The sequence below is a fragment of the Ovis aries genome, chromosome 2 (assembly GCF_016772045.2).
Source record: "Ovis aries strain OAR_USU_Benz2616 breed Rambouillet chromosome 2, ARS-UI_Ramb_v3.0, whole genome shotgun sequence".
In the NCBI taxonomy this organism is placed as follows: domain Eukaryota; kingdom Metazoa; phylum Chordata; class Mammalia; order Artiodactyla; family Bovidae; genus Ovis; species Ovis aries.
In genome coordinates, this window is record NC_056055.1 from 211663408 (window position 1) to 211676635 (window position 13228).

Here is a 13228-nt window from a genome sequence, read left to right on the forward strand (position 1 = left end):
CTCCATACTGTTCTCCATCGTGGCTGTACCAGTTTACATTCCCACTGACAATATAGGAGGGTTCCTTTTCTCCACACCCTCTCCAGCATTTATTATTTGTAAACTTTTTGATGATGGCCATTCTGACTGGTGCAAGGTAATACCCCATTGTAGTTTTGATCTGCATTTCTCTGATAGTTAGCAATGTTGAACATCTTTTCATGTGCCTCTTGGTCATTCGCATGTCTTCTTTGGAGAAATGTCTATTTAGATCTTCTACCCATTTTTTGATTGGGTTGTTTGTTTTTTCTATTTTCTGCCTTTTTAATGAAGGCAGATTCTTTGGTTACTTGGCCAGGCTACTGGACTTCTCTTTTAAATTTAGTTTTACCTTTATTTTGAGCACTTAGCAGGCACTGTTTTCTATACTTTACATTATCATCACTCTGGAATCCTCACAACAGCTCAAAGAAATAAATGTTCGCACTTTAGTAAGAGGCTAAGGCCCGGGAAGATCCCTTGGAGAAGGAAATGGCAACCCACTCCAGTATTCTTGCCTGGAGAATCCCATGGACAGAAGAGCCTGGCAGGCCACTGTCCATGGTGTCGCAAGAGTTGGATGTGACTTAGCAACTAAATGACGATGATGAAGGCACAGAAAGGTTAAGTAACTTACCTAAAGTCACACTGTTTGGTGGCAGGGCCAAATTTCAAATCGAATCCATCCATCACCAGAATCCCTGAGCCCTTTGCCATTCTGCTTGTTTTGGGCTGATGCCGGTGAAGGTAGAAAGCAGGAAGGCAGAAATCCAAAGAAGGCCAACAGGCACACAACAGTAGGAGTGTTACCAGGATCAGGGTAGGGTTAGAGGAATGCTACTTTTTGTTCATGTGCTTGCAACATCAAGGGAGAGGAATAGAGGTGAGTAGATGAGGAAGGAAGAATCTTACCACATCTTTCTCTGTGTTTTATGCCCTAGTTTTCCTCCTACAAATGCCCAAAATAGAAGGTAATGGTGATAGAAGGGCTTTAAGGAGTTGGATTTCTATGTGTCTTCTAGATGCTGAGATGGGCCTTAATACGTGATGGTCAATGCCCAGGTTACCTTGACTGCCCCACGGGAGACCCTCAGAGGAGAGCTGGGGTGGCAGAGGAAGCCCCATAATCTTTGATGTCATTACAGTATTCTGGTTTATCTTGACACACTGAGAAATCTGCTTCCTAAAACTATATTTTAAAATGTAGTTTGTAACAAAGCTGCCAGAATCTGGGAGAAAAGAGGTATTGTAAAAGAAATCCCATAGGGTTTAGTAATAGACAAGATTACTCGGAGAGGAGAGGGAGGAAGGATAGAGTTTTCTCTTCTGGAAGAATCTACTCAAACACATTTATTGTTGACTCTGGGGAGCAGTTTAGAGTGGGGTCAGGCAGGGGAAGGACTTTTTTTTTGTAACTTTATGAATTTCTGCATGGATTGATTTTACTTCTAATGACAAGGATATATTATTTCTAAGCTGAAAGGGGAAAAAAGGAAACTATTTTATCTTCAGATGTGAGTGATATGCTGGTAATACCATAAAACCGCTATGACAAAACTTTTAGAAAGCAAAATATTAGCTATGTATCATGTTTATAACACATTTCCCTTTCAGTTCTATAAATTTCTTCAGTATACATTTTCCAAAATAGTAGTTAAATGCACTTAATGAAGATATATGTGTTCTCTTCATCAGAATCAAAACATGTTTGCTATACAAATATCTATCTTTATGTCAGAACACTCACTCAGGAGTACATTGAAGATTTTGGAAACATGGAGAAAGTTTAGAAATTTGAAAATTGTCTGATGCATAAGAGGGCTAAGGATGCAGGCAGCTGGATGTGGGCAGGGTTCCTCTGAGGCACAAGTGTGCAGACTCAGCGTTCTCTTTTCCTGGTGTGAAGCGCTGAAGGTGATCCTCGTCTGCTTTGAGAGGCAGCTCGGAAGCCAGTGGTACTGGCTGAGCCTCCAGGTGAAGGAGATGGCCCTGCGGAAGGTCGGAGGCCTGGCCCTGTGGGACTTCCTGGACTTCATCGTGCGGACCCGTATCCCCATCTTTGTGCTCCTGCGCCCTTTCATCCAGTGCAAGGTGCGCTATGTGCTTCTCCTCTGGGAGGTAACAAGCCCCATGGACATGCTGTTCTCCAGATTTAGGGCAAATGACAGCAGCAGTCTTGGGGGAGATGCTAGTCAGGAGGACTTGTTAAGATCATGCTTGATGAGAAATCAGCCCAGACAAGTATCCCTCTGGGGATACCTTTACAGTAAGAGTTTAGTTAACATCTTAAAACGTTGCCCTGTCCCCTCTTACCCCCTCCCCAGGAAAAATAAAGATTGATCCAATAGAACGATCTGAAGAATGATCACTTGTCTTTGGTGGAACAATTGAGACCCAATTTTAAATAAATATATTAAAAAAATGAGATAGTTAAAGCATGCTTTTCCTCTGAGACCCTCAGTGTTCATCTACTCTTTTTATTCTTTTCATGCCTGATTTTTGATATCTGGAGGCCATGATTCAAAGCAGTGGATTGATTAAGCACTTCCCAAGCACTGTTCTAAGAACCTCATATGCATTACTTTATTTAATCCTCACCACCAAATATGAAATCAATACAATTATTAGCCCATTTTACAGATGGGAAAACTGAGGACCAGAAAATCTATGCCTTCCTTTCAGCTTCTGGCCCAACCAGCAGAGAACCATGAAGAGCTTTCTGCCCGACAACACATCGCTGACCAGCTAGAGCGGCGTTTCATTCCACGCCCTCTGTGTAAGAGCTCCCTCATTGCTGAGTTCAACAGTGAACTGAAAATTCTAAAAGAGGCAGTTCACAGTGGATCGGGTGAGTACACATGGGATGGTTTGACTTTGGCTAGTAGAACAAGGAAAGCTCCTTTTTATAGGTCACTGCTCTTTCTAGAACCAAGTGTGAGTTAGCCATTTTGGTACAACTAGCATTGTTGACCCTGTCATCCTTGTCAACAATGCAAGTCAAGGGGGTATCATAAGAATTTAATTTTATTCCCTTTCTAATATATTTTTCAGTCTTTATTTTGGTAGTTCAGCTTTTTCTTGAAGACTTATCTGGGGGGAAAAAACTTACTTTAATTCATACTTTATTTTCCTTTTTGAAAAGGAAAGGGGACTCACATTCATTGAGCCTCTGTTATATGGTAGATTATTTCATAGATGTTATCTCGTTTAATCCACACAAATACCAGCAAAATTGTAACTGAAAATCTGCTTATAAAAAGAAACGAAGATTCAATAGAAGATAAATAACTGACACAAAAAGACAGTGACACCTTTGAGAGGACTCAAAACTGGGTCTGCATGACTGATAAAAGAGTCTTTAACTGTTCATGACTTGGAGGGAGAGAGGGTTGAATCAAAACTGATGGGCTAGGAGTTATTTTCTTTACCTTATTCAAAAGATTTTCTTTGGGAATGCATTGTTTACTTTTGTAATTATATTAACTTCAAGTTACTAAGGAAGGAAAATAAATCATTTTCTGCCATTAGAGGGCAGTCATCACCTATAAGTAGAATATTCCTATACATGTGGCTTTTTGTCTTTCTAAAACCTATTGTTGGTGATGTATTAAGGACCAAGTATTTGCCAGGTACAATCTTGGTGAAATCTGCACAAGGCCATTCAAATGTTCTGCTTTATAATGAAATAATATGACAAAAAATCAAGGGGGGTGTTTTATTGTAATCTCCAGAAAAGGGGAATAAGAATACAGTATTAGTTATGTATTCTGATTTTGATTGCGCAGTTCCTTTCAGACAATATGTCTATTACTTCTGTATGCTTGTGTCAGGTATAAGGTACATTTCTCAGTGAAATTGGTCAAATTGATATCTATAATTCAGCTCAAAATGAATCTGCATTCAGCCAGCCTTGGAAAATGAAACTGGAAAACGATGAGAGAGGCTGCAATATCAAAGCATTTTTTATTGTTAGAGATATTATGCTCCTGCAAGAAAACTATTCAATTACATCAGTGGCCGACTCTTTTTTTTTTTTTCAATAATGTTTTCAAATCTGTTTGCTATGTATGTGAAAGTCGCTCAGTCGTGTCTGACTCTTTGTGACCCTATGGACTTTAGCCTGCCAGGCTTCTCCGTCCATGGGATTTTCCAGGCAAGAATGCTGGAGTGGGTTGCCATTTTCTTCTCCGGGGATCTTCCCAACCCAGGGATCGAACCCCAGGTCTCCCACATTGCAAGCAGACTCTTTACCATCTGTGCCACCAGGGAAGCCCTTTGTCCTAAAGATCATCTATCTGGGACACACTATTTAAATGACCTTTCTTTTAAAAAATACAAGCTGTGAGGGAAGAGTTTGAAGCTAGCATTTGTTTTCTTCCAAGCACCTGGGAGTTCCCTGGTGGTCCAATGGTTAAGACTCCTGGCTTCCAGTGGGCACAGGTTCAATCCCTGGTCAGGGCACTAAAATCCCACATGCTACATACTACGCACCCCCTCCACCCACCCAAAAAAGATCCTCACTATGGATTTTCTTTGGTCTCTCAACCTTGCTAGCTTACCAAGGAAAGACGTCCATCAGCACCGTGGGCACCTCCACCTCTGCTTACCGCCTGAGCCTGGCCACCATGTCCCGCTCCAACACGGGTACTGGCACTGTCTGGGAGCAGGACAGCGAGCCATCCCAGCAGGCTTCCCAGGACACCTTGAGTCGAACTGATGAGGAGGATGAGGAAAGTAGGTCACCTGCAGCATCTGGGGTGGGGAGGTGGTGGGGCTCATGTGTGATACAGCTTGGCCATGCAAATGAGGACTTGGGTGGATTTCTGCCCTTCTGATCGTTTGCAGTTCTGATCCCCTGGTCATTTTTACAAAAAGGAGTTAAAACGGTATTGCGACTGATCCCACGATTTCTTATGCCTGCTTTTCTATAAATTCCTTGATATCCTTGGTCATTTGGTAGGATTTTAGGCAAAAAGTAAATCTTTAATGACTCCTAAATTTTCTTTGAGTTTATGCGTTCAATCTTTCCACTAACCCATTTAAATTGTGGTTAAGGACCTAAGGGGAGCATTTATTCTCCTTTTCCTTGGCCAATCTTGTTTAGAAGATCAGTCAGCACTTGGGTGACACAGGACGCCTCCGGTGGTCCAGGGGTTAAGACTTTACACTTCCAGTGGAGGGGCACGGGTTCCATCCCTGGTCAGGGAACTAAGAGCCCACGTGCCATGTGGCAGAGCCAGAACGCTTCTTTAAAAAACAGCACTCACGTGACCTGACTGCAAAGGAAAGTGGGCAAGACATATGCTCACAACTCAGAAAAAAATCTTTGGCAATATTGCCTAGAATGTAAACCCAGCGGACTGTCTTGAGGACATAAAACCCAATTTAAGTGTCCCCAGTCACTGAGGCAGCCCAATTGTGTTTTAAAGATACTCTGAAAAAAAAAAAAAAAAAGATACTCTGATATAACCTATAAAGTGTGCAGTCTATGCCTTAAGAAAATAAAATCTAGACTTTTACTCAGAGCCCCTCTGTACCAAACAACAACAAAAAGCCCCACTCTGAAGTAAATTAGAGTCAAGGTTAGAATTTTAATTAACTAAGATGAATGAAAGTTCTTTAATACTCTACTACGGTTGGAAGTGTAGGAGAGGGAAAGAAGTAACTACTTTGTTAAAGCACGTGTCAGTAATATTTCCAGATTTAGCTTCAGTGTTAAATAGATAACAAAGTGATAATCATATTGTCCTGTACCTAACTTCCAGACATATTTGTTTCTAAATCATTTCTCATGGAAATAATTCTAAAATTGTAATTAGGGAAATCTTAAAAGATCTTGACCAAAACAACAAAATGAGAGAGATAAGCATTAGCAGTTCACATATTCACTATAAGTCCTAGCAATAGTCCAGAACTTAAAGTAATATCTATTTTTCTTTAATGGTTGAAATAGTCTCTCCTAGAAATTTTTTTAAATGATAGTAAATGATAACAAATTCTCTTTAATAGAGCTAAATGTATTTTGCAGGCGACCTTATGAATTAGAGGATGACCAAGCCAGTAGGAAGGAAGTAGGGAAGAAAAGTTTAGTACAGAAGACATAAACAGAGATAGCACTGATCAAAGGCCAACATTAATACACTAATACACTGACATGTATGCAAGTTTTTGTTAATCTTTCTGCTCTTAAAATCATAACTGTCCCAGTGACAATATGATGTGGGTGTATATTAATTTATGAAATACAGTATGAAAGCTAGAGTGTTAACACCTTTGAATTAAACAAATTTTCCATTCAGCAATCAAACCTGTATTAAGACCTAGCAGGAACAAGATGAGGAACAAGAAGTATGAGAAGGATATATTCTCTGCTATCTAAAATCTTCGAGTTTTCTAGAGGAGATAACAGACATTTTTTGAGAAAGAATGCCTAACAAAAGAGTGAATGACACAATGTTGTAAATCAACTATACTGCAATAAAATAAATAAAATTTAAAAAAAAGAATGGAAGGCAATGCATATAATCACCAAAAAAATATTGAAGGAGTAAATGTTAAGTGATATATGAGTTTGAATAAAAGGGGGGAAAAATTACTGGAATCCCAGAAAGGTCTTAGTAGAAATAGCTCAATCTATCCTACCACATTTTTTCATGTTTTTTAAGGCATATTTGAATATACTCTACTCTCTGAACACACCTAAAAAGGAAATACCATTCTATAACAAGAATCAACTTCAAGTCAGTTGTTCTGTAGCAAATTAAATATTTTCAGGACTTATATACTCATCTCTGGGTTTGAAATAAACTTCTCTAGAAATGTGACCACTTAGGATATTTTAAATAAGTGATGTCAGATTGCTGTTGCTAAGTTGCTGCTAAGTCGCTTCAGTCGTGTCCGACTCTGTGCAACCTCATAGACAGGCAGCCCACCAGGCTCCCCCGTCCCTGGGATTCTCCAGGCAAGAACACTGGAGTGGGTTGCCATTTCCTTCTCCAATGCATGAAAGTGAAAAGTGAAAAGGAAGTCGCTCAGTCATGTCCGACTCCCAGCGACCCCATGGACTGCAGCCTACCAGACTCCTCCGCCCTTGGGATTTTCCAGGCAAGAGTACTGGAGTGGGTTGCCATTGCCTTCAGTAATGTCAGATTACGTGGTAGTAAAAGTTCACCAAAATTCTAGGTTAGTCAAGATATGTTTCTTGTTCAATGACAAACAATATGAGCTCACTTAGAATGAGGTTGTCTCATCACAAATACTATACTAAAGTTAATTTTCATATGGATTTGAATACATGAATTTCAGTTTCTATGGTGAAAATAAATGTCTGCTTCTAATTTTAAAATTAGATTAAAACAGGCATTTATTTCTGAACTTTATTGATTTTAAAATATTTTTCAGAAAAAAAATACCTGAAATAGTCTTTCCCTCAGCGGTCTAAAAATCATGAAATGTCTTGAGTGTGGTGTTTGAAAGTCAAACGTGCTTGATTTGTTCAACAACACAGTCCCTTACTGAACTATTTCTGGAATGTTTAAAATGTTTAGTCCAGCTTTTCTGAAATCTTTAATTTGCCAATGCCCCTTGATTTTTACGAATAATCTGCTTGTAGAAATGGACAAGAAGTTTATGTTTATTTCATGAAAGCTGTTTGAAGGTGGGAGATGTGTAGATGTGAAGAACTATCCTTCACCCTTTGTGCAGATTAAAAACTCAGCTCCAGAAGGTTTTTTTCTTTTTTTCAAGATAAGGATACATTCATGATGTTTTATTGATGCTATTTCCCTCAACCAAATGAAGTAACTAGTCACTTTAACTCGAAGTTCTCATAACATTCATATTCTCTCAAATGACAGTGTTCAGTGACGCTAAAGTCTCAGCTATTAAAGTCTCTGGTTATATAAAAGCAGTGAAAATGTTTCTTAAGCTCCCAAAGGTCTCAGTTTTGAATCTGTACAAGGGGACGAATGATAATTTAACTTTAGATATTGTCCTAAGGTTGTGTTCAGGTCAAGGATGGAACCCAAGGACAAAGCTGGTCTGGGTTTTCCGGTCAGCATGATAACTTCCTAACGCTGTCTTCTCGGGCCCTTTCAGATGACTCTGTCAGCATGCCCAGTGTGGTAAGTGAACAAGAAGCTTACCTCCTGAGCACCATTGGAAGGAGGCGGTTCTCCAGCCATGTCTCCAGCATGTCTGCACCTCAGGCTGAGGTGGGCATGTTACCCAGCCAAAGGTAAACAGCCCCGGACATGCCGTACTCCACATCTGGGGGCAAAGGATAGATGCTGAGAACTCACTCCTGTCACTCTAAAAAGGGCCTAAAGAGAAGCAAACAATCCATTTTTTTTTAAGTAGACCATTCAAACAAGTTTTCAACAAGGTTTGCACAAACAATTTGTAGCATTTTTCTAAGTCAGGCAAGTTGAGGGGATCTCAATTTCTGATCCAAGCATTGTTTCTCCTTAACATTGTTCTATAAATAGATATATGCTCTTCCTTCATCGTCTTCTTTCAGATGACATTCTTGTATTTCATATATATTATCAGCTAAGCTAATAATGGGTACCTGCTAAGTGTATAGGACTGGCTTGATATATTTGGTAGTTTAGACTTCTGATATGTCATCAGTATTTAGTTGGAGATAGTGATGCTTAACAAAGTGAAAAAAGACCTATGCCAGTACGTGTGACCTTGGGCAGGTCATTGAACAAGAGCCCACAGTTTTCTCCTCTGTGAAATGAGAGGTTAGCTAAAATCTGTCTTTAAGGTAACTTCTCTACCTATAGAATTTTATGATTCCATAATTAGACTCTTTAAAACATTTTCTTTGGTGCTCTCTAACCTCTAAGAATATAGATTTGAAACTTTATACATATAGTTTACCATTTATATGGTAATACAGAAAAGGATCTGACATAAGAAATAAAACATTATCTATTCAAAGTTAGGACTTTTACTTCAGGAACTGAATTCTTTCAAAGCATCAGTCTTATGTTTTCATCTAGTTTATTGTTTATTCTTATTACCTATGGAGTTATTGTGGTATAACTTATACATGGAGAATAAGAACAATCAGGAGACATTCTTGTGCTCAGATAAATTTAGTTTACATGGAGCAATAATTACTCTGTACCTAAATCCTTTAGCCTATCATTCCTGAACTGTACAGATGAAATAAAATTTGTGAAATAAAGCCAAGTTTTGCAGAATATTTTAAAAATGGGGGAGATGATAAAATATTAATAATTAAATTATATACTTGTAAAGAAAGCATTATTTATATACTATGGAGTTATAAAAATTGTAATATAAAAGTATTATCCTTGAAAGATACTTCTTTACCTACTGATAATATATCTTTGATAGGAAAGTCTTATAAATAAAATATACAAAAAGAGAGCCAAATTACAAAATATCCAAAAAAAAGATGTAAAGTCATACAAGCAGTTAATACTGGTACATAAAGATTTATTTTTAATTCCTAGAAATATGCAAACTTTATTGAGAAAAAACCAAAACTTTAGTCTATGTAAAATTTTTGATTTAAATTTTAAGTAGAGATTCTTTTTGGTTATTTACATAACATAACCAGGCCATCAAATCCCTTTGTACATATCCATTAAGGAGTTATCTCATTTCTGGGGAGAAAATTTGTTCTATTATGGATAGACCAGAAACCCAGAAAAATAATATAGCTAAACCCTTTGGGCTTGAGTCCTGCTTGGGAGGGCTAGCAAAGGTAATGATGTCTCTCTCTGTTAGGGAAAGCCTCTTTCTGGGGATGGATGCTATTTTTACAGTATAGGTGAACAACAATTCTCTAGAGGCAGGCGCTCCACTTTGCTAAAGAGTTTAATTCCATCCATTTTAACAACTGTTTATTGAGTGCCACATGGACACTTAGCTCAGAGCTAGGCACTGAAGGAAAGAGAGAGAAAGTATGTATGACGTAGTTTCTGTTCACAAATCCCCAAATCACCCAAATAAATCAGCAGCACCCAAATAAATCAATAAACTATTTAATTATTCTTTCACCAACCTGACAGGTTTCTTCTTGGGGCATTTACAATTCAGTCACTAGAGGATGGAGTGAGGAGGTTAATGCAAGTTCCGTGTGAATACACCAGGGTTGTCTTCCTTCTGTTCCTTCACTTCCCTTTTCACTGCAAAATTAGCAGGTGCAATCAGGTTCTTTCTTTGCTTTTCTTAATGGCATCAGCTCCAAGAGTTGGGTTGTGACAGTTCATGGTAAGTGGTTTCTGTGTGATCAGGTCACAAATCACAAGAAAGAAGCAGGATCCTGGTCAATGAAACATTATATGAACAAGACAGGTGAAAAGTCATAGCCACCCAGCCAAATGGTTATCAAAGGAATGATAGTTTCATCTTCTACAGACTCATTCCGCAATGTGTTCCAGAGCTCCTGTGTCCATTTGGAGCTTATCACAAGTCCCAACTCCTGACCAGTAAATAGATCACTCCTCTGAGAGTCATATCCACCCAAAGGCCTCCCTTCCCCATTGCCTTGAGTCCTATGTCTTGACCAACCCAGCACAAGGTGAAATGGTTGACTGTCTCCTTTTCCTTCCTCGTTCTGTTAAATTTATTTATTTATTTTTGGTTCTTAGAAGCAGAAAAGTGCATGCCTTTTTTTTTCTTTTTCTTTTATTCCTTTGCATTTTCTTTCCCTAAATGCTTCATCTCCCTACCCCTCCTGCAGTGAACCTAATGTCCTCGATGACTCCCAGGGCCTGGCCGCTGAGGGCAGCCTCTCTAGGTACAGTGTCAATGCTACCTGTGTATTGGTGTCTGTGCTGGGAAACAAGCTGTTCCCTGTCTCCTCCGTCTCTCTGTCTCTCTGTCTCCTCTCACCCCGTCTTGATATCGATTTCCATTCCTTGCCCTTTGTTGCTCATAAACACACGAGCCTGGAAGTCAAAGGTGTAGCCTCTTTCATTTTTCAGCCTCAGAGCTCCATCACAAATGGCCTAAAAAGTTTACTTAAAAAAAAAAAAAATCCCTGGAGTTCTTCTAGGGGTTTATCCCATGGACCATCTCAAGAGTTTGATATATAAAATGTTAAATTTATCCCAGCTAAACATTCCCTCCCATGCTGATAGTCTTTAAGAATTTTTTTTTTCTTTGTCAAAAGCCTTTTAATACAACTCCCCATCATTAGGAAGCCCCAATCTAGACAAGTCTTCCAGCCAATACCATGGGTGATAAGAAAACAGTGATGCTATAATAAGAATACCAATGTCAATATGATTTATATAATTCCCTCTCTTTGGTGCATGCAATGTGACAGGCTGTTATGATAGCTTATTCAAACCATGTTTATATAAAGAATGTCTGTCCCAGTGCTAAGATGACTCCCAAATTTGCCATGAAATATCAGATACAAACGTTTCTTGGTAAGAGACTTCTCATGATTCAACCAATATAATGGTTTGGCTATTGGTTTAAAGCTTCGGAAAGGGGGCCTGCACCTTTAACACTCAGATAAACCACGTCAAACATTCCTAATCTTGTGCTGTTGATTCACACCTCTCAACTAATCCTCATTAGGGGTAATGCTTCTTGTTCATGCGAAGAGTACCGTTGTTTCATCTCAAGAGAAAATATTCTCTTTCAGGTTCGCATTATATAGTGAGTGCTCCCTTGTTTATTGCTGTATCACAAAGATGAGGAAATGTTGAGAGGCCGTTCCTGTGAAAGGCTGTCCTTTTTTTACTTTTTGCATCTTGTTCAGATTTCACATTTTCTTTCGCAACTGAAAATGGGAAATTTACCGCATCATCAGGTGTATCTTTTTGTTGTTGTTGTTGTTTTTACTGGCCTCATAATTCATGACATTCATTTGTGTTTGCAAGCCCCTGCCTGGATAGATCAGTCTCTTATTGGTGGTAAATGTGGAAGTGCTGCAGAGTGCAGGCTTAATTCCATTATTGAGAACTTCAAGGACAGGGAAGAACAGAGTAGTCCTTCAGGTGGTTTCCCTCATTGTTCACAGTATTGGAAGAGCTCTGAACCCAGCCTAGCACCATGACCACTGGTTTCAAAGCATTTATTTGTTTAATGCTTAATATTACATATAAGACAGGAGAATCTAGCTAGGAAGATGATTTCAATGTCCTACTGACAGTAGAAAGTATTAAATCAGACTTTGTCCCAGATCTTTTCTAACTAGGCCAAATTCTATTCTTACTGAATAAAATACTAGTCTGGGGTTGGTGAGAGAAGACAAGAGTTTGAGTTAATTTTTATAAATTCTCCCAAGGACTTGGCCCTCTTTGTCAGGCTTAGGGTTCCAACGGACTAATCTGGAGTTGTCTAAACCAATCCAATCTGCCTTTGGTCCAGTGTAGATTGGAATAAACCCCAAGTTCTTGCTATTTGAGGGTGGTTCAGAGCCAATGCTATAGGTTTTATCCAGAGATGAATTAGTCAATCATATGAGTTCTTTGATGACTGTTTTGGATCAACTTTTGTTGATCTGTTGTTCCCGTAATTGGTGTGTTTGAGTTCTGGATGCCAGTCACCCTGATTGATTAGTGATCAATAAGAAACCAGAAAATGAAGCACTCACTTTGGATTCTAAGAAGTTCCACGAGTGCAGAGGCATCCCGACAGCCGTAGCAAGCCCACCTTTGCCATATACTGCAGTCATCTCTCTCAAACGCCACCATGTCACCAAGTTCTCTTTGGAGGAGAGGAACTTTTGGCATTACTAAGAGGTGGATTTATAAAATAGGATATATACTTTTAATATTTGCTTTCCAGGCTTTCTTATTTTTGGCATGAAACTTCTTTATAGTGCAGATTCTTAAGGTTCTAAAGAAGCAGTAAGATATTAACTATGTAAATTTAGCACACACCTGAGCCCTCAACTAAGGAAAACCTGACTCTAAAGCTTAAAGAATATCAGGAAACATGCCTAACAGAAAGTAATAGACCCTGCTGCTCACCCCAACCCCACATTTTGATAAACTTTCTGGGGATTTGCTTTTGAAAGAACACTTGTTTTAGGCAAGTTGGTCCGAAGCCTAAATGAGGAAGTCTCCAGGATAACAGTATAATCTGATAAATAGGTAGAAACCAATAAAAATTTTGTAGACCTTTAGAAAATTTTTTCCAGGATTTTTTTAATGTGTGCTAACTGGTTTCTTATAAAGATTCATAGGAAGAAGTATAAGTCTGTAAGAAT

General features: G+C 38.8%; 1 protein-coding gene across 21 annotated transcripts in view; it reads left to right on the forward strand.

The window, feature by feature from the left end:
* The window catches only part of UNC80 (unc-80 homolog, NALCN channel complex subunit), a 215816-nt gene that overhangs the window by 190663 nt on the left and 11925 nt on the right, over positions 1-13228 (forward strand). For 20 of the 21 annotated variants that reach the window (XM_042244174.2, XM_042244175.2, XM_027965136.3 and 17 more), the window contains 5 exons: positions 1925-2109; positions 2701-2866; positions 4573-4752; positions 8116-8254; positions 10742-10798. In XM_042244174.2, the coding sequence (XP_042100108.1) occupies positions 1925-2109; positions 2701-2866; positions 4573-4752; positions 8116-8254; positions 10742-10798 (727 nt within the window). The remainder of the gene's footprint in view (positions 1-1924; positions 2110-2700; positions 2867-4572; positions 4753-8115; positions 8255-10741; positions 10799-13228) is intronic. The other variant, XM_060410363.1, reaches the window with a different exon arrangement.